This window comes from Lissotriton vulgaris, chromosome 8 (assembly GCF_964263255.1).
Source record: "Lissotriton vulgaris chromosome 8, aLisVul1.2, whole genome shotgun sequence".
Lineage (NCBI taxonomy): Eukaryota > Metazoa > Chordata > Amphibia > Caudata > Salamandridae > Lissotriton > Lissotriton vulgaris.
In genome coordinates this window covers 1,514,793,674-1,514,817,814 of record NC_141696.1, presented here as the reverse complement: position 1 = coordinate 1,514,817,814, position 24,141 = coordinate 1,514,793,674, and the positions used below count along the sequence as shown (strand labels likewise).

The 24,141-nt window shown below is 49.9% G+C and overlaps 1 protein-coding gene across 1 annotated transcript in view; it reads left to right on the top strand.

The window, feature by feature from the left end:
* Positions 1-24,141, top strand: part of LOC147699065 (uncharacterized) — a 40,665-nt gene that overhangs the window by 4,973 nt on the left and 11,551 nt on the right. The window contains exons 2-3 of the mRNA XM_086936298.1: positions 873-2,473; positions 4,907-5,418. Coding sequence (XP_086792424.1) covers positions 873-2,473; positions 4,907-5,418 — 2,113 coding nt within the window. The remainder of the gene's footprint in view (positions 1-872; positions 2,474-4,906; positions 5,419-24,141) is intronic.

Here is a 24,141-nt window from a genome sequence, read left to right as displayed (position 1 = left end):
TATATGCAGCGCACTACAACAAGCGACACGGCACGAAAGAAACGTCGCTGGAAGAAGGGGAGTGGGTCAGGATCAAACTCCCCACCCTCCAAAAGAAGGGCGACAGCAAATTCAGCCAACCCCTCCAAGTTAAGGAAGTGCGTGGGAGAGCGGCCCTCCTCAGTGACGGCAAGGTCTGGTCACAAGATCGCATGGCCAGAGTCAACAAAATAGTGGTCTGGCCAAGGACGGAAGAAGCAGACAGATACACAGATCACCCAGAGGTGAGACCCCACCAGGAGCACAGCGAGAACAGCCAAGGAGAAGATGCAGGCGAGGTCAGTGAAGCGGGCGCCCAGGGAACTGAGCAGACCGACGGAGGAAGAGTGCAAGCGAGTGCTGAGCAGAGCACAGCGGTGAGAGATGCGGGGATATCCCAGGCACAGACATAGACGAGGGAGAACGTGCCGGTAAGACACACACGTAGTGGAAGGGCAGTTGTGATGCCTTCTCGCTATAATGACTTTGTGGTGGATGGACACTAGTGGATACGGCCCCCGGTGCCTCACATAGACAATGGGTACATATGAGGACACTGCAGTTATAGTGGGGGGGCAATGTTACTTACCTGGGTTCAGTAAAGGGGGGAGATATGTGGTATGCGCTCTAGCTTATGGACGCTTACGCGAGGACGCGTTACGTCATAAGCTAGAGCGGCACGGCGCACGCGCAGGACTATGAAAGGAAAGGCGCGAACAGGAGAGTGAGAGTTGGCGGCTGGAGCTGGTCATAGCCAGACGCTCGGCGCCCTTTGCGATTGGAATTTCTTGTTGTATGAATAAACCGGTTTCCTCACACCAGAAGTCTCCGTGTACACTGTGGGGGGAGAAAAGAACATTACACCCACCTGCAAACAGGACACCAACGAATGTAATTCTGTCCCATGTAAGAATGGAGGTTCATGCATAAACGAGGTGGGATCATACCAGTGCACCTGCAGACCGGAATACACGGGACGCAACTGCGAAAATCTCTACGTGCCTTGCTACCCCTCCCCGTGCCGGAATGGCGGAACCTGCCGCCAGACAGGGGATACCACCTATGAATGTGCATGTCTTCCAGGTTTCGATTCTCAGAACTGTGAGGAGAACATTGACGACTGCCCCGGTAACACCTGTAAGAACGGAGGGACCTGTTTCGATGGGGTGAACACTTACAACTGCCAGTGCCCCCCAGAGTGGACAGGGCAGTACTGTACTGAGGATGTTGACGAATGCCAGCTGATGCCAAATGCCTGCCAGAATGGGGGCACATGCCACAATTCCCATGGAGGATACAACTGCGTGTGCGTGATTGGTTGGACTGGCGAGGACTGCAGTGAGAACATTGACGATTGTGCCAATGCCGCCTGCTACGGCGGGGCCACCTGTCATGACAGGGTGGCATCTTTCTACTGCGAGTGCCCGCATGGACGAACAGGGCTCCTCTGCCACCTCAATGACGCCTGCATCGGTAGCCCTTGCAATGAGGGTGCCAACTGTGATACCAACCCAGTGAATGGAAGGGCCCTCTGCACCTGCCCTTCTGGTTACATGGGGCCAGCATGCAATCGAGACGTGGACGTCAACGAATGCCTGTCCAATCCATGCAAGAATGATGCCACGTGCCTGGACCAGATCGGGGAATCCCACTGCATCTGCATGCCAGGTTACGAAGGTGTTTTCTGTCAAACAAACACAGATGAGTGCGCGAGCAGCCCCTGCTTGCGCAACGGCCGCTGCATCGACAAGATCAATGCGTTTCATTGCGAGTGCCCCATAGGTTTTAATGGCCCCCTCTGCCAGTACGACATTGATGAATGTGCCGGTACCCCTTGCAAGAATGGAGCCGAATGTCTGGACGGTGCAAATTCATACACGTGTGACTGTGCCGAAGGATATTCAGGCTTCCACTGCGAGACAGACATCGATGAATGCGACCCTGACCCCTGCCACTACGGGACCTGCTCCGACGGCATCGCAGGATTCGCCTGCCACTGCGAGTCCGGCTACACTGGCCACCGATGTGAGATCGACGTCAACGAATGCCAGAGCATGCCCTGCCAGAACGGAGGAGAGTGCCAGGACCGCCAAAACAGCTATTACTGCAGGTGCCACAAAGGAACCACAGGGCTCAATTGTGAAATCAACATGGATGACTGTGCCAGCGGCCCTTGCGACTACGGCAAATGCATCGACAGGATAAACGGCTACGAGTGCACGTGCGAGCCTGGATACACAGGGATCATGTGTAACATCAACATTGACGAGTGCAACTCGAACCCCTGTCACAACGGCGGCACGTGCAAGGACGGCACCAGTGGCTTCACCTGTGTTTGCCCGCAGGGCTACCAGGATCCCACCTGCCTTTCAGAAGCCAACGAGTGCAACAGCAACCCCTGCATTCACGGAAGATGTCATGATGGTATCAACGGATACCGCTGTGACTGTGACCCAGGCCCGGTTCTAGAGGGTGGGCCGGGTGGGCCAGGCCCACCCAAACAGGAGCCTGGCCCACCCAAACATGAGACTTGGCCCTTGCAGTGAACCTGCCACTGACGTACAACGACAATAACAGCTGTTCAGATAACTGGTGATTTACGATACTGCTGCAGAGCAACCATTTGTCTTTGGTAGTTTTTAAATGCAGATAAACTGAATTTTATGGGAATAGCTCAGTGGGTTACTACCTCTGTCACAGATATCCTTGTGTTACTTGCAGTCCAAAAGTTACTATCCTAACATAGGACAGTGACCTATGAAATGTCATCAAGGAGCTGAATACAAACTTCGCTTTTTTTTGTTGATATGGTTAGAGCTTCGACATTCTTTCAACTTTCTAATGTTACTAAAAAGAGTTTTTTTGGGCAGTTGTACCTTTTTATCAGTAAAGCCAACCCCCAACCACTGGAGTACTCTTTAAATCTTGAGTTTGTGCTTCCCCAGACCAAACCCTGTTAAAATAAATTGCCCACCAGTATGGATGGCATGTGATTTCTACACCTTGTAATCCTCATGGTCTTATGTGACATTCTCCGTAGACTGATTTATTGTCTCTGTATAATATGTGCGGTTATGAAAAGTTCTGTGACACCCTACACTGATATGAGTAGCGCTATACAACAATTGGAATGGATATGAGAGAGGGGAAATGGCGAGTTGAGGGGCACTAGTGGAGGGTGGCAGTGAGAGAATCCAAGTAGGGGGTCTCGGGGTTGTGGACTACGGAAAGATGAGGGGCGCTGGTAGAGGGTGGCAGTGAGGGAAGCCGGGGAGAAGTTTATGGGGTGGAGGGAGGGAACTACAGAGAGATGAGTGGCACTAGTGGACGGTGGCAGTGAGTGAGTCCGAGGAGGACGTCACAGGTTGGGGGGGAACTACGGAGAGATGAGGGGCGCTGGTGGAGGGAGCAGTGAGGGAAGCAGAGGAGGAGGTCACAGGGTTGGGGGCTACGGAGAGATGAGGGGCGCTGGTAGAGGGTGGCAGTGAGGGAAGCCAGGGAGAAGTTTATGGGGTGGAGGGAGGGAACTACAGAGAGATGAGGGGCACTAGTGGACGGTGGCAGTGAGTGAGTCCGAGGAGGAGGTCACAGGTTGTGGGGAACTACGGAGAGATGAGGGGCGCTGGTGGAGGGAGCAGTGAGGGAAGCAGAGGAGGAGGTCACAGGGTTGTGGGCTACGACGAGATGAGGGGCGCTGGTAGAGGGTGGCAGTGACAGAATCCGAGGAGGAGGTCACGGGGTTGGGGGCTATGGAGAGATGAGGGGCGCTGGTAGAAAGTGGCAGTGAGGGAAGCCGGGGAGAAGTTTATGGGGTGGAGGGAGGGAAATACAGAGAGATGAGGGGCACTAGTGGACGGTGGCAGTGAGCGAGTCCGAGGAGGAGGTCACAGGTTGTGGGGAACTACGGAGAGATGAGGGGCGCTGGTGGAGGGAGCAGTGAGGGAAGCAGAGGAGGAGGTCATGAGGTGGGGGGCTACAGAGAAATGAGGGGCACTTGTGGAGGGTGGCAGTTAGGGAATCCGAGAAGGAGGTCACAGGGTGGGGGGAACTAAGGAGCAATAAGGGGTGCTGGTGGAGGGTGGCAGTGAGGGAATCTGAGGAGGAGGTCATGGGGTATGGGGGAGCTACGGAGAGATGAGGGGCACTGGTGGAGTGTGGTAGTTGGGGAGTTTGAGTCGGAGACCATGCGGGGGAGTGGCTACGGAGAGATAAAGGGCACTGTTGGAGGGTGGTAGTTGAGTTATCTACAGAGAAAGAGGTAAAAAAAAAGAGGTCAAAAAGACTTTTGCACCGGCACTAAAGCCGGCCGATTAGGAAACTGTGGAGCATACTTTAACACGCATGCTAATTACATTTACTGCTATATTCAATGTTTCAAGTTTGAAGGTGATTTAACTATTGTTTTTTACTGGGAATAATGAAAGTGGAACTGAATGGTGGCTGATATGGGGCTGGGGAACACGGTCAACTGTGAAATAAGGTGCACTGGAGAGGGGTGGTAGAAAAGTGGATAATCAAGCCTGTAAGGGAGTGTGCTGCAGAGTCAGGGGCCAGGTGGATGTAGTAATGGAGAGGGTTTATGCCTGAAGGCTCGCACAGAGGGAGCCCCAGTTGTGTCACTTGCTTGATACTCCCACCTTAGAAACCTCCCCTTCCCATCAAAGGGACATTACATGGAAGAAAAGCACTTTTGAGAGCGATAACATTTAGAAAGAGACTTTGAAAAGAGTGCGTTTTACTGTGCCTTGTAAGACTAAGGAGAGAAAGGAGGGCCCAGAAGCAGGCCTGGCTAGATATATAGGCGATAAATCGGGGCAGCAGTGGCCCACCCAAATATACCTTTGGCCCACCCAAATAAACATTCCTGGAGCCGGGCCTGCTGTGACCTGGGCTGGAGCGGCACAACCTGTGACATAAACAACAACGAATGTGACTCCAATCCCTGCATGAATGGAGGAACCTGCAAAGACATGACCAGCGGATACCTCTGCGCCTGCCGGGGTGGCTTCAGTGGACCCAATTGTCAAACTAACATCAATGAGTGTGCTTCTAACCCGTGCCTGAATCAGGGAACCTGCATTGATGACGTGGCAGGGTACAACTGTAACTGCCTGCTGCCGTATACTGGTCCCACATGCGGGGAGGTCTTGGCTCCATGCTCCGATAACCCATGCAAGAACGGAGGCGAGTGCCGGGAATCTGATGATTATGAGAGCTTCTCCTGCTCCTGTCCTGCTGGCTGGCAAGGCCAAACATGTGAGATTGATATCAACGAATGTGTCAAAAGTCCCTGCAGGAATGGCGCAGCGTGTCAGAACACAGATGGGAGCTACCGGTGCAACTGCAAAGCTGGCTACTCTGGCCGCCATTGCGAGACGGACATAGATGACTGTCTGCCAAGTGAGTGGCCACTTTTAAAAAGTAATAGTGGTTAATTTACAATTGTGCAAAGAGGGATTGATGCAAAATGATGCTGGAGTAATTTGGACCACAAATTGTGGTTCCTGGATCTCTTTTAAAGGGTGCCATAAATCAATGTTTATACTGGCATTGGCATGTGACATCGTGGACTCAGCAAAATCCCTAGGCATAACACTCGACACCAATCTGAACATGCAGCAACATATCAGCAAGGCAACAAAGGGAGCAAACTTCCAGATCAACACTCTGAGGAAACTCAAACCCTACCTCCCAGCCAAAGACTTCCAAACCGCAGTACAAGCACTAGTCATCCCTCGAATTGAATACGGCAGCATCGCCCTCTGTGGACTCCCCCTAACTACAACAGCACCCCTAAGAGCTTCTACAAACGCTGCAGCGAGACTCATCACTGGGTCAAAAAAACACTCGCATATTACCCCTGACTTGAAATCCCTGAACTGGCTGCCTTTTGAAGCCAGAATACATCTGAAAATCGCCTGCATGACACACAAGGCTGTACATCTAAACTCTCCCGGATACCTCGCTCAGAAACTGACAATCTCTGGAGGAGCTAGAAACACCAGAGGCGCAAACAATCTTCTGTTGAAACCTCGAAGATTCCGGAAGGAAAAAACATATAAGCGCTCCTTCTCGGGAATGGCGCCTAGGATCTGGAACTCTCTCCCGCCCGAAACCAGACTTATCTCTTCCACCACACTCTTTAAAAATGAAGTAAAAGCTATCCTCATGGCTAAATACACCTGAACTATTAGCTTGACCACTGTTAGTACTCTGCACCGATCTATACTACATGTTTGACCCTTTTGACTATGTGTATTAACTGTCTTATTACTCACATGTTTGGCTTTGTAGCCACCCATTTGTACTACTTTGTACTCATGTTGGGCTTAGTTGCCACCTATTTGTATTATTTGACCTATTGATTTATCTGTTTAACCATGCTCCCTCAAGTACTTCTCTTTGTAAAGCGCTCTGATATCTGCAAGGATCTTGTCCGCGCTATATAAAACTTTCAAAATAAAAAAATAAATAAAAATTACACACCACACCACATACATCCAATCCATACCACAAAATTCCACATCGTGCCACAAAATTCAACAGCACACCACATAATCAAACAGCACTACATACCACTCCACAACACAACATACCAATCCACAAAATTACACTCCATCCCACACAATCCCACTCCACATAATTCTAGTACACTTCATAAAACATAATTTCTATCTACATACTTCCACTGCACACCATGTCACATAATTCCACTACACAAATTCACTCCACACCACACAATTCCACAACTATCAATTTCAATTCAGCCCATATAATTCCACTCCACACCACATACATCCACCCCATAAACATGGATAAAATACACTGTCATTTACAATGCCAATAGCTCTACCTCTCTTAAATGCAAGACCTCTTGGCTTTGCCAGTGCTCGTTTTCCATGGCAGGGGAGCACCTGTCAATCACTAGTGAACATTTGCAGCAGGAGGTCCCTCTACTGGGGAGACAAGAAAGAATTGCAGTATAAAGCTGGTCCACATTTGGGAGTATTTGGGATGCAAAGAGAGGGCCCAGGGCTAGAATATTTTGTGGAATTGGCTTCCAGAATGTGATAGGGGGCAAAATATGAGTATAAAATGTAAAATGTGATTACCGCGAAAGATGTTGGTATCAAATAAACAGTTTCAAGGAGGCTATGACTCAGAATAATAACAACTCGATTCAAAAATAGAGCTGTGAATATCAGATGTCACTGTGACTACATTTAAAGACATTCATTTGTCAAACTAAGGAAGAATGGAAAGCTGACCTGGCTTTGCAGTGATAGGACCTGGCAAACTGTAGCTTTCTGGCTGTGAGAGGGCAGGCATGTGTTAACAGGTCACCAGGGTACAGGGGGACCCGGAAGAGAGGACATGGGTGATGGAGGAGGTATGGAAGAGGGGAGACAGCCAGGACGGTCACTCTCATATTTCGGAGCACATTACTGCCCCTCAACCCATACACCAAACTCTTTCTTTTTAGGACTGAAAACAACCTTTCACCTCTCCCTCCAGAGAGCAGGCAGCAACACCCACCTATTCTTTTTTAGGACTGACACAACTGCGCGCCTCTCCAACCAAACAGCAAGCAGCAACACCCACCTCTTCTAGGAATGCAGCTTTTCACCCAAACAACAAGCTGCAACACCAATCTCTTCTAAGACTAACACAACCCTGCGCCTCTCCAACCAAACAGCAAACAGCGCCCACCCCTTCCAGGACTGCAGCTCTTCACGCAAACAACAAGCTGCAACACCAACCTCTTATAAGACTAACACAACCCTGCACCTCTTCAGCCTGACAACAAGCAGCACCCACCCCTTCTAGGACTGCAGCGCCTCACCCAAACAACAAGCAGCAACACCCACCTCTTCTAGGACTGCAGCTCTTCACCCAAACAACAAGCTGCAACACCAACCTCTTCTTGCACTGACACAACTGTGCACCCCTAAAACTCAAACAGCAAACATTGCCCACCCCTTCTAGGACTGACCAAACACTGCAACTCTTCACCCACACAACAAGCAACAAAACCACATCTTCTAAGACTAATACAACTGCGCGCCTCTCCAACCAAACAGCAAGCAGCAACACCCACCTCTTCTAGGACTGCAACTCTTCACCCACACAACAAGCAACAAAACCACATCTTCCAAGACTAATACAACTGCGCGCCTCTCCAACCAAACAGCAAGCAGGGCCCACCCCTTCTAGGACTGCAGCTCTTCACCCAAACAACAAGCTGCAACACCAACCTCTTCTTGCACTGACACAACTGTCCACCTCTAAAATCCAGACAGCAACACCCAGCACCCATCCTAGGACTAACACAACCAAGCACCCCCTTTACCTAAAGAGGAAGCAACAAAACCCAACTTCCATATTAAGAATGACACAACTGTACGTAACTCCATCAAACAGCATGCAGCATCACCCACCTCGTCCCTTCCAGAACTAACACAACTATGCACCTCTAAAATTCATAAAGCAAGCAGCAACTCTTCCATTCTAGGACAGACACAACAAAGCCCTTCCCTAGTCTAACACCAAACAGCAGCACCCAACCACAAAGCACAAAACGACAAACCCAAAGGGCACACAGCAACACCCACATATTGGACTGACATACCATGTCCCTCTTCAGCATACAGCAAACAGCGACACCCAACTCTTCCTTCTGGCACAACCCTGCACCAGTCTACACAATCTCTACCCTATCATTGTACCACCCAGGTAGCAGCACAATTAAGACACAACACTAGTGTCCGTGTGGCCTGGTTGGAGCGCATGTCTGGTCTTCATGCCTCAGCAGATGCACCACAGTTGTCACACACTCAACACAAGGTCTGCTTTGGCTCCTGAGACGACCATCTTGTGAACTTGTCGAGACAAGGTAAGAAATGCTTCCACGCCTCCCTCACTGCCCGCGCTTTGCAAGGCTACGCTATGGAAATGCCAGGTTTCGCAAAAGATGTGTCTGCCATTCCCTATGGGTCAGTCCCTGTCGCCCATGCCACCTCGAAAGGCCTGTGGAAACCACCAGAAACGGATGCTGCCACCTATGAGAGGCCACCTGTCACTGCCGCCAGCCCATCCACTGCCTGGCCGCTCCAGTGGCCCAGAGGCACCGCTGCACCGCAAAGAGCCACAGGACACATTTTAAGACCAGTGGAAATTCACAGCATTGCTTGCACTGACCGACCAGTGTAAAGCGTCATTTTTGGGACTGCTCGGTCCGCGGTAATGCGCGGTGGAAATGTTATTTTTGCATGTGTCTGACTTTGTGGGTAGAAATGTCGGTGAGAGAGTGCCCTGGGGTGCAAAGTGTATGCCACCAGGGCCAGAAGCTTTGCCCTGCTCTTGGGTCCCACGCTAGAGACACCGCCCGCAGCCCTGGTGGCACCTCGCCCTGAGCAGATGGCACCCAAAGACAGTAAATATGAGCACTGCTTTCCAGCCCTGGCAGCCACTTACGTCTCTTTTCCATGACTTTACTTTTTCTGTGTGTCCTCTTCCAGCTGGCGCGGCTCTGCCTATTAATAACAGACTGGAGAGTGTCTCAGTGGCAGCTGCGGCCCACCCTGGCTCCGGCACCCTGGCTTCCAGTCTTAAGGGGGGGAGGGGGGCATGCTGCTGTCATTACTCTCACCCCCCTGCCACAGCCCACCTCTGGACGCCAGTCATGCTAGCTCGGAGCCCCGAGAAGAGATTTGCACTTTTCCAGCATTTTTTCCAACATTTTATGATTTTTCCACCTTCTCATCGCCCCTCCCTGACTCTCAAGAGCCAAGAGCTGTCAGCCATGAGCTGGGCGATGTCTTGGGCGAGTAGTTTGCCAGCTGTTCTTTCATGTCCCCCCTGCCCTCTTATGCACACAGCAGCACAGAGTGCAGAGTGGTAAGGGGCAGGGTTGTGATTGGAAGGGTGGAAGGCGGGTGGGCGAAGTGACACGTCAGTCGGTCAAGGACTGCGCATGGATGCGCATTTAACAAAGTTGTTGACAAGTGAAGGTTTAGCCTGAAAATCCCAAGTGTGGCCGAGCATCAATCCATGAGCCGAAGACAAAGTGGGAAGTTTGCACAGCACTCAGGGGTGCAGATGTTTGACTTTTTGAAATTCTCATTTTCGACTTTGTGGCATTCACAGAGGCTTCCAGGAGTAAATCTAGAAACCTGCGACAGTCGCCAGTTTCCCAGAATACCCTGGACGTCTGTGAATTCCCATTTGCTGAGATGTTATGTTCTGTTAATTTATTTTTCTAATGCGCACAGCTACCCAACAAGGGTTTCCCAACGCAGGCCCTGATAGAGACTCTGAAAACCTAGATTAGAATTATTGATTAAAAAGCCAAGTTTTTAGTTGCTTGCGAAAATTGGGGTACAAAATCTCTTTCCGCATCACATCAGGTAGAGAGTTCCACAGGGTTGGTCCAAGAAAAGAGAAGTAGCGATGTGGTAGCTTTTCCACTAGGCCTGGCAGGGGCGTAACACAGGCCCCGCATCGACGCAGTGCGGGGGGGGCCCAGGGGCTGCAGGGGGGCCCCCTCAGCACTGTACTCACTCCAGAGAGCTCCGGATTAAATCCGGAGTGGGCCCTCTGTGTACCTTGCAGGGGGGCCCTACGACTTTCGTTACGCCCCTGAGGCCTGGGCGTAAAATTCTGCTCTGATTTTGCGTAGTTTTGCCCACTCCGTGCTGAGCGCAGAGTTCCAAAAAAACCCTGCATAGCAGCACAGAGCGGAGTTTTTCCTCAAGAGCAGCTCGCCAGCCTTAAGTTGGCGAGCATGAGCAAGGTAAATTGCATGGTAGACCACCTCCTGGTGCGATTTCTCAACCCAGGTGGTCACAGCAAGCCACTACCGCTTGTAGTAAGAAACATGTGCAATTTTCTCAAGATTTACCCAGTCAGTGAGGAAAAGGAGGGCAGCCCAGGGATGCCACAGTACAGGTAAGTGGTTTTACTTTACTTTTAAGTAATGTGGAATTACTTGTTAATGTAGATGGGGTGGAGACGGGGCTTGGCCAACTCCGCTCCGCAGCGGAGGAGGCAAATCTCCGGACACTCCACTGGCAGAGCAGAGGTCTTCGTCCGGGCTTACACAGAGCACACAATACTTTAGCAAAGAAACAGTCACAAGTGGCACAATACACAGTGGGCTCCAGGGGGAGACCAAACCATATACTGAAATAGTGGTATAAAAACCACAACTGGAGTCGAGGCAGTGTCTAGAACTCCTAAAATCTCTGGGACCATAAGGAACCACCCAAGGTGAGTAAACAGGGATCCCACGGAGGACGGGTGCAGTGTGTTAATACGACCATGGGCTCAATACAGTTCTATGGGGAAGTTGCGGTTACCGTTGTAAAGTTTAAGGACCCTTCTTGGTGGACTTTAAGTAAACCCTTTGGAACTTAGGAAGTTGGAGAGCCACCCCACCTGTGGATACGGGAAGGAAGAAAGTGTCTGATGGAATCCAAGGGTGGATTCATGATGGAAGGAACCTGAAAGCAGAGGGGACAGAGTCTGGGTCACTTCAGGGTGATCAGGGGCTCAGTGGACGAATGCCCACTGATGACGGGTGCTTCAGGTGCGAAGAAGGGACCACGAGGACCAGGAGATGTCGATGACAACCAGGAGCCAGATGCGAGCTGTTCCACAAAGGATGTCGAGTGCTGAGGGGTCGGTGTCCAGCTGGTGCACCAACAAGCCTTGGCAACAGCAACCCATGCAGGAAGGTCAAGCAGGTTACGGTGTGGACCAGCAAGGTCCAGGGGACTCACCAAGCAATGGGGAGTCAGGGCACATTTGGAGCAACCAGGAAATCCCAACAGAATTCAAGATGACCCTCAGGAGGACCCACAGGCCGAATAACCAGGGCTTGCAAAGGGACCATGAGCAAAATCACAAAGTGCCAGCCCATGGAGCACTCGGCGGAGGAGGCTGGAGTTCCTTGATGGAAATACTACTCAGGGTCAGGACTACACGAAGTCCAATGCATAAGCTCGGGAATTGCAAACAGGCATATGCACTTGCAAAAGTACACAGTGCACAGGGGTTCAGGTTATGTGGTCCCCACAAGGGATACCTGTCTCAAACTCGGTGAGAGGGCAGCTCAACCTCAAGGAGCTTTGGAACCCACCTCCTTTGTCACTGGAGCCTTCAGAGTCTGCAGGACCTCAGGATCAGCAGACTGGTCAGTTGCCTTATGGTACCTGCGAATGCAGGGGAGTGACTCCTTCACCCCATGGGAGATTCTTTAGATGTCCTTAATACTCCACAGGTCCTGCACAGAGCCTGTATGGTGCAAGGGCACAGACGATCCTTTGGGCATTTTCACACCACGAATTGGGTGACTAGGGTGGTATCATTGTGATCCATTTTACTGTATATGTATGTCCTATGTGCACACACATATTGTTGTTCATTGTAGTGGCATATTAGTAGTAGGTCCTGAAGAAAGCACGGTTAGATTTAGTTAACCACTTGTGCTGCAACATGTTAAGATTCTAGATAGTTATTTGTTAACACTATCTTTGCACTGTTTTTAGCTTGAATTATGAGACACATCAATAAAAATAGGTTTCTCATATATCAATTTTAATATTTTTCACTTTTCTCACCTGAGCACTGCACTATGAAATCTCATTGACTACCATCTGTCGCATCTGGTAAGAATTTATTCTTAAGTTGAGATCACATCTTCGGGCGCATCTTGGTCTGTTATTAAGTTTGCAGCCCTGATAAACTTGTGAGTGATGTGAATGAGGAAACCCAGATGATGAAACAGATCATCAAGTTTGGTGACTGATGGGCATCCAAGAAAGATAAAATTCTTTTTTATTCTTAGTGGGTGGTTTTATTTTTTGTGGGTGGTAGATCAGACAATACTTTCCCAGACCCGTGGATACTCTTTTTGTTGTACTTCCCTGGGTCCTCCCATACCTGTATGTGACTGAGATACCGGTGAGGAGAGAGACGCTGCAGCACTGTAGACAGACGTCTTTGGCCTTCTCTGGACCCTTCCATTCCTGTATGTGACTGAGATGCCGGTGAGGAGAAAGACGCTGCAGCACAGAAGGCAGACTGCAGGAGAGTATGATCTGCTTACTATGGTTACCCCCACTTTTTGCTGGTGTTTCACTGTTTTTCGACTTTAGTCTGGCTGGGGCCCTGCTAACCAGGACTCCAGCCTAGCTACTTCCTCTCTAAATTGATTGCATGTTCATTAGGTACACTCCGGACTGGTTACTGGGTTACCCTTGTGAGTCCCTAGTATATGGTACCTTAGGTACTGAGGGCATAGGTACCCCAGAGGCCTACCAGGGGCTGAAGCATGTATTATGCCACCCCTGGGAAGCCTTCCAAAATGGCACCACAGGTCTGCTACTGCAGCCTGAGTAAGGTGGTGCATGCCCCCCTTACTAAGATATAGGCTACCTATATCTACCTTTAATCACTGACACATATAAACATACAAGTCACTCCTATGGCAGGTCTCATCAATCCTGAAGGCAGAGTGCTTGGTTTTGTGTGAGAGGGTGCCCATGCATGAGCAGGACCCCTCTGCACAAAAACGTGAAACCCAAGGGTTTCGGAGATTGATCCCGTGATGATTACTACAGTACGCCTTGGATCGAATCCCTGTATAAGGAAACTGTTTCTTTTGAACGTCTGTGACAACGGCTCTTTATTTCTCTTAATGAGAAACTTCCTCGAGATTAGGTCCAGAGGTTGTTTTCAGTCCCGATTGAATGGTCTTTACGGGTCTTATGAATAGTCTACCTATCTGAAGAGATTTGATGACCTTGGCAGCGTCTATATGGCAACGAAGCTACTTGATTGATTGAACTGATGCTTTGGTTTATCATCCCGTGGCAATTATATATTCCACCCACCATGAATTCATAGTGTACTCTTGGGTTTCACGTTTTTGTCCGGATGAAGACCCCGGTGTAAGGTTTCAACCACGCCTACAGTTGTAGTTTTGGGGGCGAAACGTCGACGGCTACTCTCTTATACATCAGCTGACGCCGCCCCAATTTTGTATATTGAGTATCAGCGTCATATACATGATTATTGATGAACTTTTGGAAATCAGTTATTCCATCTCTTGGCTCAGGGATCTGAAGCCAATCTAGTTTTGTATGCTAATTTTGAAATAATCTGTGGTCACATTAATTATCCTTTCTTACACATCTTCCCTTCTTCTTCACAGCATCACGCTACCCTCTCTTTCTTCCTCTTGGGGCACTATGATGAATGTATTGTTATCATTTTCTTCTAATGTATTGTAGTTGTAGCTCATTGCGATTATTTGGCAATGCGCTCTGATGAGTGTATGTATTTATTGCTATTGTGAATAAATTTGATTAATGTTTAATGGTTCACTAGCATGAAACTGGACAAAGGGAAAGGGGTGTAACCACCCCCTCCCTGGGTCCTCCCACAGGTGGGACCCTAGAGTAAACCCAACCCCTAAACTTAGTATAAGTAGTATAAGTATAGGAACCCATTCCTTAGGACATTAGATTACCCTGGACCAAACACTGCAACATATACCCTGGAACTTCGACATTCTATTTCAACTAGAAGACAGACGAATCTCCCTTGGGGTCAAGGAGTGACTCCCCTGTTCAAACAGGCACCAAAGAAGCATCTTGCCGGTCTGTATTTCCGAGGGTCCTGCCGGATCCCGACGGATTTGTGATACAGGACATGGACTTTCAGACTTTTCAGAGGTTGACACTGGATCCCAGCAAAGCTGAGACCCGCTGCCCTCACGAGTGACGTGGGACCGGAACTCCTGGACACGTGCACATTTGCAAGTGCATCAACTTCCCGAGCTTTCCCGAAGTTGTGCATTGGGCTACTTATAGTTCAAGCCCCGAGAACCATTTGCACAGAAGAATGTGGGCCTACACTCCATGAGTGTTCTGTGGGCCCGCTTCTAGCATTTCCGCTCGAGGCTCCTTCGCAATCACTGGTCAATTGACTGGTGGGTCCCCACAAAAGTTACTCTTCTGTTTCTTGGGCTTTCCTGGTTGCTCCAGATGTGCCCTGACTCCCCTCCAAAGGGTGAGTCTCTGAAATCTTGCTGGTCTGCACCGAAGCCAATCTTTGCTTTCTGCGTGAGTTGCTGTTGCCAAGGCTTGTTGTGTCCCATCTGGAATCTGACACCACAACACTCGACATCCTTTATGGGACAGCTTGAATCCAGCTCCTGGTCATCATCGTCGCCTCCTGGTCCTCATGGCTGAAGAGTCAAGCTTCATCTTCTTCACCTGAAATCACCCGACATCGGTTGGCATCTTCTCATCGCCTTCCTGGTCACTGGCTAGTGACCCAGACTCTGTACCCTCTGCTTTCAGGTTCTTCAGATCTTCGATCCATCCTTGGATCCACCCGGATACTTTCGACTTGGCCTCCAGCAGCACTTTGCAGCATATCGCCATTGAAAACGACGACGAAACCCGGCACCCAAAGACACCTATGCACCCGGCTTCCCTGGGTGAGGTAACTTGAGTACTCCGGTGCTCCAGTGGGTATTGATTCTAGAACTGCCTAGTTCTAAAGGGGTTTGCTCTAAGTCCTCTTCTAAGTGTCCTTATTTATAATTTTCCAACCGTGACTTTCCCCATAGAAGTTAATGGTGATTCGCATCTGTGTTTAGACATTGCACGCATCCCCCGTGGGTCCCTTGTGTCACTAAGTTGGGTGTTTCCTGGTGGCCCCAGTGGTTCTACAGGCTCTAGGCCTTGTATCTATGTCAGTCATGGTTCTTGTACCACCTTCTTAGTATATGGATTGTGACGCCCCTACAGGTAATCGTATACTGTGAAATTTACTGTGTGCTAAATAAGTTTACTTGATGTACTTTTGCCTCTAGCCTTATAAATAAACTAGAGGGATGTGTTTAGAATAAATACATATAGTTTATATATATGCCTGGTGTGTTTCTCCTTTCATTTGGTCATTCATGAGATTATAGACTAGTAAAACAAGCTGCTTTACATTCCTTCAAGACTTAGCCTGAAGGTTGCTCTCCACAGCTACCACTAGGATAGCTTTCTATATAGGTTGTCTTTAAACCTACCATCAATAAGGGTCATTTGAAGTGGTGCAAGATGCCCACTAGAAGAGTGGACATCATATGCCCGGCCAACTTCTCTCATTGGTCTGCAGAGAGTGGGATTCCAGCTTGCCATTGCTTTACCAGATACTCTCAAGTGATTGATCATTTTAAAACCACTAAAGGTACCAGAGGTACATATAATACAAGCTTAAATACAGTACGGTCTACTGAACTTAGAATTGTGTGTCAAGGGCTTAAGCACACCCTTTCTACAACTCAAGAGAGTCCAGTAGGTATCCAACTAGAGTAGGTAGTGCATACACCACACCTCACTATTTATGTCTTCAAGGCCAGGAATCAGTGGATCCCTGCCAGATGTCGGTAGCTTACAGACATCCAAGTATGACACATTCCCTTTTCAAGAGTTAAGGGCTCTTTGTACTAGGAGGAAATTGAAGACACCCAAAAATGCAACCACCTAGCATCTCAGAGAGGTGTTAATGCTTGATGACCAGAGAAAGGCTCTAGAGCATGAAAGGGTAGGCAGCGGGGTGGGAGCAGCAGAAGAGGAAGAAGCCAGTGGTTCGAATTCACAGACCTCAGACTCTGATGCTGAACAGACAGGTGACAATAACCTGGACCTGGGAGAACCAGCACCCACTGGAGATGGAGAAGGCCAGCAGGGCCCTTTCTTTGTCCCCCCATAAAGAGTTGAAGGTGTGCCTAGAAGGTCAAGATCTCCTTCATTGGAGTCTAACCATTCTGGTACATCAGTAGGGTCTTCTGTCTCTTTTTATAGGAGGGACAACTCCCAAGAAAAGAGAGAGAACCAGTTGAGGGTTGAAGAAGCACAACTGGAGATAAGGAAACAAAGAGTAGCCTCAGAAAGGGAGTCCCTAGAGCTCGAGAGAGCATGAAAAAGATGGGACTAGAGTCCCATGGTGGCAGCAATATCCCTAGAGGTAGGGATAGGTTTTATGACCATAAAAACGTAAGCAAGATAGTCCCTCCCTACAAGAGTGGGGATGACATCCACAAATGGATAACTGCACTGGAGAGGGCCTGCAAAGTACAGAAGGTACCCCAGGAGCAGTGGACAGCAATCTTGTGGCTCTCCTTTTCAGACAAAGGTAGAGAAAAGCTCCTCACTGCCAGAGAAGAGGATACTGATAATCACAAAGTCCTGAAGAGTGCACGTATAGGTGGGTTTGGCCTAACCACTGAGCAGCATAGGATACAATTCAGAGATACCCAAAAGGCAAAGACACAGCACTGGGTTTACATTGTTGATTGTGTTACTAAGGCTCTGGAGAGCTGGTTACTGGGCAGTAAAGTGTCTGATTATACCGGATTGTATAACTTGATCATGAGGGAGCAGATCCTTAATAACTGTCAAAATCAGCTGTTGCATCAGCACCTGGTAGACTCTGATTTGACCTCTCCCCAAGAATTGGGAAAGAAGGCAGACAAATGGGTCAGAACCAGGGTGAAGCAGACAGTACAGAACCAAGGTGGTGACCAGAAGAAGCAAGATCCTAATAAGGGTGGGGAGAAGGGTAAAGACCAAAAGTCTTCACAAGGCCCCCAAGAATCTTCTACTTGTGGGGATTACCAATCTTATAAGAAAGGAAAAGGCCAAAAGAAACCATGGTGTAAAATCTGTAAACAGATTAGCCATTGGACTAGTTCAAGTTCATGTAAGGAATTTGTATAGCGCACTACTCACCCAGAGGGTCTCAAGGCGCTTGTGGGAGGGGGTGCATTATTTATCGAATAGCCAGGTTTTAAGTTCCTTTCTGAAGGAAATGTTGTTCTGTGTAAGGCGGAGGTGAGTGGGGAGAGAATTCCAGGTATTGGCCGCCAAGTAGGAGAAGGTTCTTCCTCCCATGGTGGATCTGTGGATGCGCGGAACTGCGGCGAGGGCTTGATTGGAGGATCTTAGTTGGCGGGTGGGTGTGTAGAAGGACAGTCGTGTGTTGAGGCATTCGGGTCTTAGTTTGTAGAGGGCCTTGTGTGCGTGGGTGAGGAGACAGAACGTTATTCTCTTGTTGACGGGAAGCCAGTGGAGGTCTTTCAGGTGACCGGTAATGTGAGCTTGGCGAGGGATGTCCAATATGAGTCTGGCTGATGCATTTTGGATGCGTTGGAGTTTTTTCTGGAATTTGGCTGTGGTTCCGGCTAGTGACCAGTGCGTGGGTGACAGTCTTTCTTGTTTCGGTGGGGATCCAACGGAAGATTTTTTTGAGCATACGAAGTACGTTGAAGCAAGAGGATGAGACGGCGTTGACTTGTCTGGTCTTCGAGAGGGAGGAGTCTAGGATGAAGCCTAGGTTACGTGCGTGGTCTGTGGGTATGGGTGCTGTGCCCAGGGCCGATGGCCACCATGAGTCGTCCCAGGCAGGAGGGGGATGATCCTAGGATGGGGACTTCCGTTTTGTCTGAGTTAAGTTTTAGGCGGCTGTTTTTTCATCCATTCAGCTACTTCTTTCATGCCTTCATGAAGATTGGTTTTGGCGGTGTTAGGGTCTTTGGTGAGGGAAAGGATCAGCTGGGTGTCGTCAGCGTAGGAGATGATGTTGAGGTTGTGTTGTCGCGCGATGGATGCGAGGGGACTCATGTAAACGTTGAAGAGGGTGGGACTGAGTGATGATCATTGTGGTACTCCGCAGATGACTTCGGTGACCTCTGATTTGAATGGGGGGAGTCGGACTCTCTGGGTTCTCCCGACGAGGAACGATATGATCCAGTCCAAGGCTTTTCCTTGTATGCCAATGTTGCTGAGGCGTTGTATGAGGGTGCTATGACAGACTGTGTCGAAGGCGGCGGAGAGGTCGAGTAGGAAGAGGGCAACTGTTTCTCCGTTGTCCAGTAGTGTTCGGATGTCGTCTGTCGCTGCAATGAGGGCGGTTTCGGTGCTGTGTTTGGCTCGAAAGCCGGACTGTGAGGTGTCGAGGGAGTTGTTGGATTCAAGGAAGGCGGCGAGCTGGCTATTGACGACTTTCTCAATGACTTTGGCAGGGAATGGGAGGAGGGAAATGGGGCAGTAGTTCTTAAGTTCAGAGGGGTCTGCTGTGGGTTTCTTCAGGAGGGCGCTGAGTTCGGCGTGTTTCCAGCTTTCTGGCAAGGTGGCAGAGTTGAAGGAGCAGTTAATGACATCACGGAGATGGGGTGCGATGATGGAGTCTGCTTTGTTGAAGATGTGGTGGGGACAGGGGTCGGTTGGTGAACCTGAATGGATGGAGTTCATTAGGCGGATGGTGTCTTCAGTGGTGATTGGGTTCGAGGCGCTAAGGTTGTTAGAGAGCGGTTTAGGTTCGGAGGTGGGTGGAGTGGACTGTTCTTTGGAAATGTTCTTAAAGCTGTTATGTATGTGGGCGATTTTGTTGTAGAAGAAAGAGGATAACGAATCACAGAGGTGTTGGGAGGGAGTAATGTCGTTTGAGGCTGCGGTGGGGTTGGTAAATTCTTTGACGATGTTGAATAGTTCCTTGCTGTTATGGGCGTTGTTGACTGTCGAGTCGATCCTTGAATGCTGATTTCTTGGTGGATTGGATCAATTGGTGGTGTTTGCGGGTGGCTGCCTTGAAGGTGATCAGGTTGTCAGTGGTTGGGTTTTTTCTCCATGTTTTCTCGAGAGTACAGCATAGTTTCTTGGATTTCTTAAGGTCATCGTTGAACCAGGGGGCCTTTTTGCTACCCTGTTTGGTTTGGTGGTTTTTCAATGGTGCTAATTCGTTAACGCTGTGAGTGATCCATTGTTTGAGTTTGGTGGCAGCTTGGTTTGGGTCCGATGAGAGGGCGGGAGGGTTTTTGGTTGAGCGATGTGAGGAGTTGGTCGGTGGTGATCCAGTTTCTTCGAGGAATAGGTTGTGGGGGGTTGTGGGTCGTGGTAGTTTAGTAGCTGAAGTGAACACAGCTGTGGTCCGTCCAATGGAGAGCTGTGGTGTCATCGAAGGAGCTGTGTTTGCAGGAGGTGAAGATAGAGTCGAGCGTATGTCAGGCTACAGGGTGGGGGTGTCAACAAGTTGTTTGAGTCCGAGATTGGCCAGGTTGTCCAGAAGGGTGGTGGTGTTGCTGTCGTTTTTCTTTTCCAGGTGGAAGTTGAGGTCTCCCAGTAGAATGTAGTTCTCGGAGGGGAGGGCATGTGGGCTGATGAAGTCAGTGATGTCTTTGCTGAATTGTTTACGGGTTCCTGGTGGTCTGTAGATGAGGGTGCCTCTAAGTGTGGGCCTGGAGTCGGTGTGGATCTGGAAGTGGAGGTGTTCGGCGGTTGCAAGGTTATCGTCGAAGCTGGTCGTGATTCTGATGGTGTTCTTATGGACGATGGCGATGCCTCCTCCTGTTTGGTTGGTGCGGTCTTTTCGGATGATCTTGTAAGCGTCCGGGATGGCTATGGCGATGTCGGGTGCTGATGATGCGTTCATCCAGGTTTCTGTAGGGAAGGCGATGTCCGGTGAAGCAGTGTCGAGTAGGTCCCAGAGTTCAGTGGCGTATCTGTGGACCGAGCGGGTGTTCAGCAGGATGCACTTCAGGTGGTTAGAGTCGGAGCTGTGTTTGGAGTTAGTGGATTTGGTGTGGGTCTTGATGCAGGCAAACTTGCAGGAGTGGCAGGCGAAGGGACCGTGGGTACGTCCTGAGGCAGCTTCGTAGCATTGTGGTGTGCGTCCGGGGTTAATGGCTAAGAGGGTGGCGGCGTCATACGTTATGCGGGAGGAGTGCGGTTTGCGGGAGTCAGGGGGTCTGGCGCTGGGCGCGGTCCAGGCGCGGACGGGCGTAGACAGGCTTACCTTTGGCGCACCTTCGGCGCGCATGGAGCGCGACCGCTGCGCGTGAATGCTGCGCGCAAATGCATCTGTCATAAGTGGAGAAGTGGAGGGGGGAGGGGCGAGGGAGGATCAGCTGGGAGGTCGGGGCGAGGTGTAGCGGACGGTCTCCGAGGCACAACAACAACAAAATGGCAGCAGTAGCAAAAAACGAAACTAGAGAGAGGCTGGGGCACAAAGCCAAAATCAAGCAGCTTACACAATGTTTCAATAAAGCGCTACAAATAATCAAAGCACAACACAAGCAATGCACTTATAATCAGAGCAACACAGCGAGCGCTGAAGGTTAAATTAATTCTACAATTCGGCAAAGCTTATCGCAATATAGCGCGAATATGCACAGCAGCCAGCAGATGTACAATACTCTGAGGAGAGCAAAGAGCGTAGCCCAAACGATACCAGGAGTAGAGCAGGGAGCGTGGGGAGCGACCGCTACTGAGAGCGTCAACTAGTGACTGTAACAAGTCAAAACTCCAGCCACCATTGCCCCTAAGGCAACTGTTCCACCTAGTTCAGCTCCACGTGGTGGTACTCAGCAGAAGGGTGTAGTAGGGTTAACCTGGGTACTGAGATGGGCTCTGGCCTAGTCAGAGTGCCAACTCAGGCTGTCTTGATCTGTGATGGATGCATGGATATGTCCTCTTTGAGTCCCAGTAACTTGGGCAAGTACAGACAACAGCCTTTGATAAATGGAGAAGAGGCTTTGGCCTACAGGGACACAGGGGCAAGTGTCACTATGGTGACACAAGACTTTGTGGACCCTGTACAGATCATACGTGGTAAACTATACCAAGTGACCAATGCTAGCAATGTCAGAACCAACCATGCCCTGGCAGTTGTTAATTTCTCCTTGGGAGGGGTAACTGGACTTAAGAAAGTTGTGGTAAGTGAAGACCTCCCTGTAGAATGCTTGCTTGGAAATGCTTTAGAGACTTCAGCCTGGTCTGGAGTGGAGTTAAGGACCCATGCAGAAATGTTAGGGATCCGTGCACATGTGTTTGCTGTGACTGGGACACAAGTCAGAAAGTCTAACACTGAACAAGCCCTGGATTCTGGAATAATGGACCAGGTACCTTCCAAGAAAATGAGCAGTAGGGTTACGGCAGTGCCTTCCCTGCCAGGGCCGGACTGGCCATAGGGGGCAATGGGCAATCCCCGGGTGCGCCTCACGGGTGGGGGCCGGTTTGAGGCCCCTGGAGGCCTTGTTTGTTACAGGGCTGTTTTTGCAGCATAGCTGCAAAATCGGCCCTGTAACAGAATCGTCCGAAAACCGGCCCTGGCAAAGAGCTCGGCAGCACCTCCAACCCCCCCGAGTGGGAAGCGGAGCCGGCCGAGCACTTTGCCAGGGCGGGTCTTAGTTCCCAGTCCGGCCCTGTTCCCCACTGACTCAGAGTGATGATCTGTCTCTTGAGGGAGATGATTGTGCTCCTGAAGAAGGAACTGTCCCAAAGGAGCTTGAGCCTGATCATGTTGAGTTCTTAGGGACAGGGGACCCTTCCAGGGTAGATCTGAGTCAGGAGCAGCTGAGCTGCCCTTCTCTTGAACCCCTCAGACAGCAAGCTGCTGCTGAGGCTGCTGGGAATGCTAGTGGCACCCATAAGATTTATTGGGATGATGGACTCCTGTATTCAGAGAGTAGAGACCACAAGCCTGGTACAGCCAGGAGGTTGGTTATACCTTTGAAGTTCAGGGCCTTCCTATTGACACTAGCCCATGATATTCCTTTGGCAGGACACCTGGGCCAAAACAAGACTTGGGACCGAATTGTCCTTCACTTTCATTGGCCCCATATGTCTGAAGACACAAAGGAGTTTTGTCGCTCGTGTGTAACCTGTCAAGCCAGTGGTTAGGCAGGTGGCACCACAAAGGATCCCCCTGATACCACTACCTGTGGGGGTTGTGAGAAGTTAACCAATTATAAACCCTTGAACACCAAATGAAAGGACACCACACCACACAAGGTATATATCATATATATATAACTTTATTTCTAACATAACCCCTCTGAACTCTTTATGAGGTCATAGACCGAAATACATCACAAGTTACTCAATTAGCATACGATAAGTTGCACAGATACAGTTTTGCCCTAGGGGCCTCACAAACCATATACTAAGTAAGTGGTATAAGAACCACTTCAGAAATAGTGAATCAGCCTAGGGCCTAGGGAATCGCTGGGCCTACACTAGACAACCAAAGGTTAGGAAGTAGGAGACCCATGGGAGACGCGTGCAGTGTCTAAACACAGTCGCGAGTTACCTTTGACTTACAATGGAGAACGAAGAAGTTACAAATTTACTGTTTAACTGAACTTCCGGATGGAGTACGACAAAACCCCTTTAAACTAGGACACTTGGAGAGTCAATACCCACGGTAGCACCGGAGTACTCGAGTTACCTCAGCCAGGGAAACCGGGTGCATAGGTGTCTTTTCGTATCGGGTTTCGTCGATGCTTTCAATGGAGATCTGCAAAAGAAGTGCTACAGGTGGCCAGTCGAAGAATGTCCGGGTGGATCCAAGGGTGGATCCAAGAAGTGCAGAACCTGAAAGCAGAGAGGACAGAGTCTTGGTCACTAGCCAGTGACCAGGAAGGAACCAGGCGATGTCGCGATGATCTCGGTGAATAGGTGAAGCTTGTCTCTACAGCCATGAGGACCAGGAGGTATCGACGATGGCCAGGAGCTGGATTCGAGCTGTCCCACAAAGGATCTAGTGGACTGCGGTGTGGGTATCCAGATTGGACTCAACAAGCCTTGGCAAACGCAATTCACGCAGGAAGTAAAGATTGGCTTCGGGTTAGACCAGCAAGGTCTGAGGGGCTTCACCTTTGCCCGGAAGCTGGAACAAGCCTGGAGCAACCAGGAAAGCAGTTTAGTTTCAAAGGTTTGTCTTCAGGGGGCTCACTAGCCAGTGGGCTAGCAACTGGGAAGATGCATTGAGCTGAAATGCAAGAGCGTGCCCCACGTGGCACTCATAGAGTGTGTGGGGCTGAGCTTCAGTGCAAATAGCGCTCGGGTCTGGGGCTTCTCGTACCCCAATGCACAACTGCGAAGATGCCTCAGTAGTTACACTGTTAGCAAAATGCAGGATGTCCAGGGTGTCCGGTCCCACGTCTCTCTTGTCCGCCACGGGTCTCAGCTTTGCTGTGGATGTGGGTCGGAGTCAGAGAGGTTTTAGAGTCCAGTTCCAGTGTCGCTGAGTCTTCGGGTTCCGGCGGGACCAGCAAGT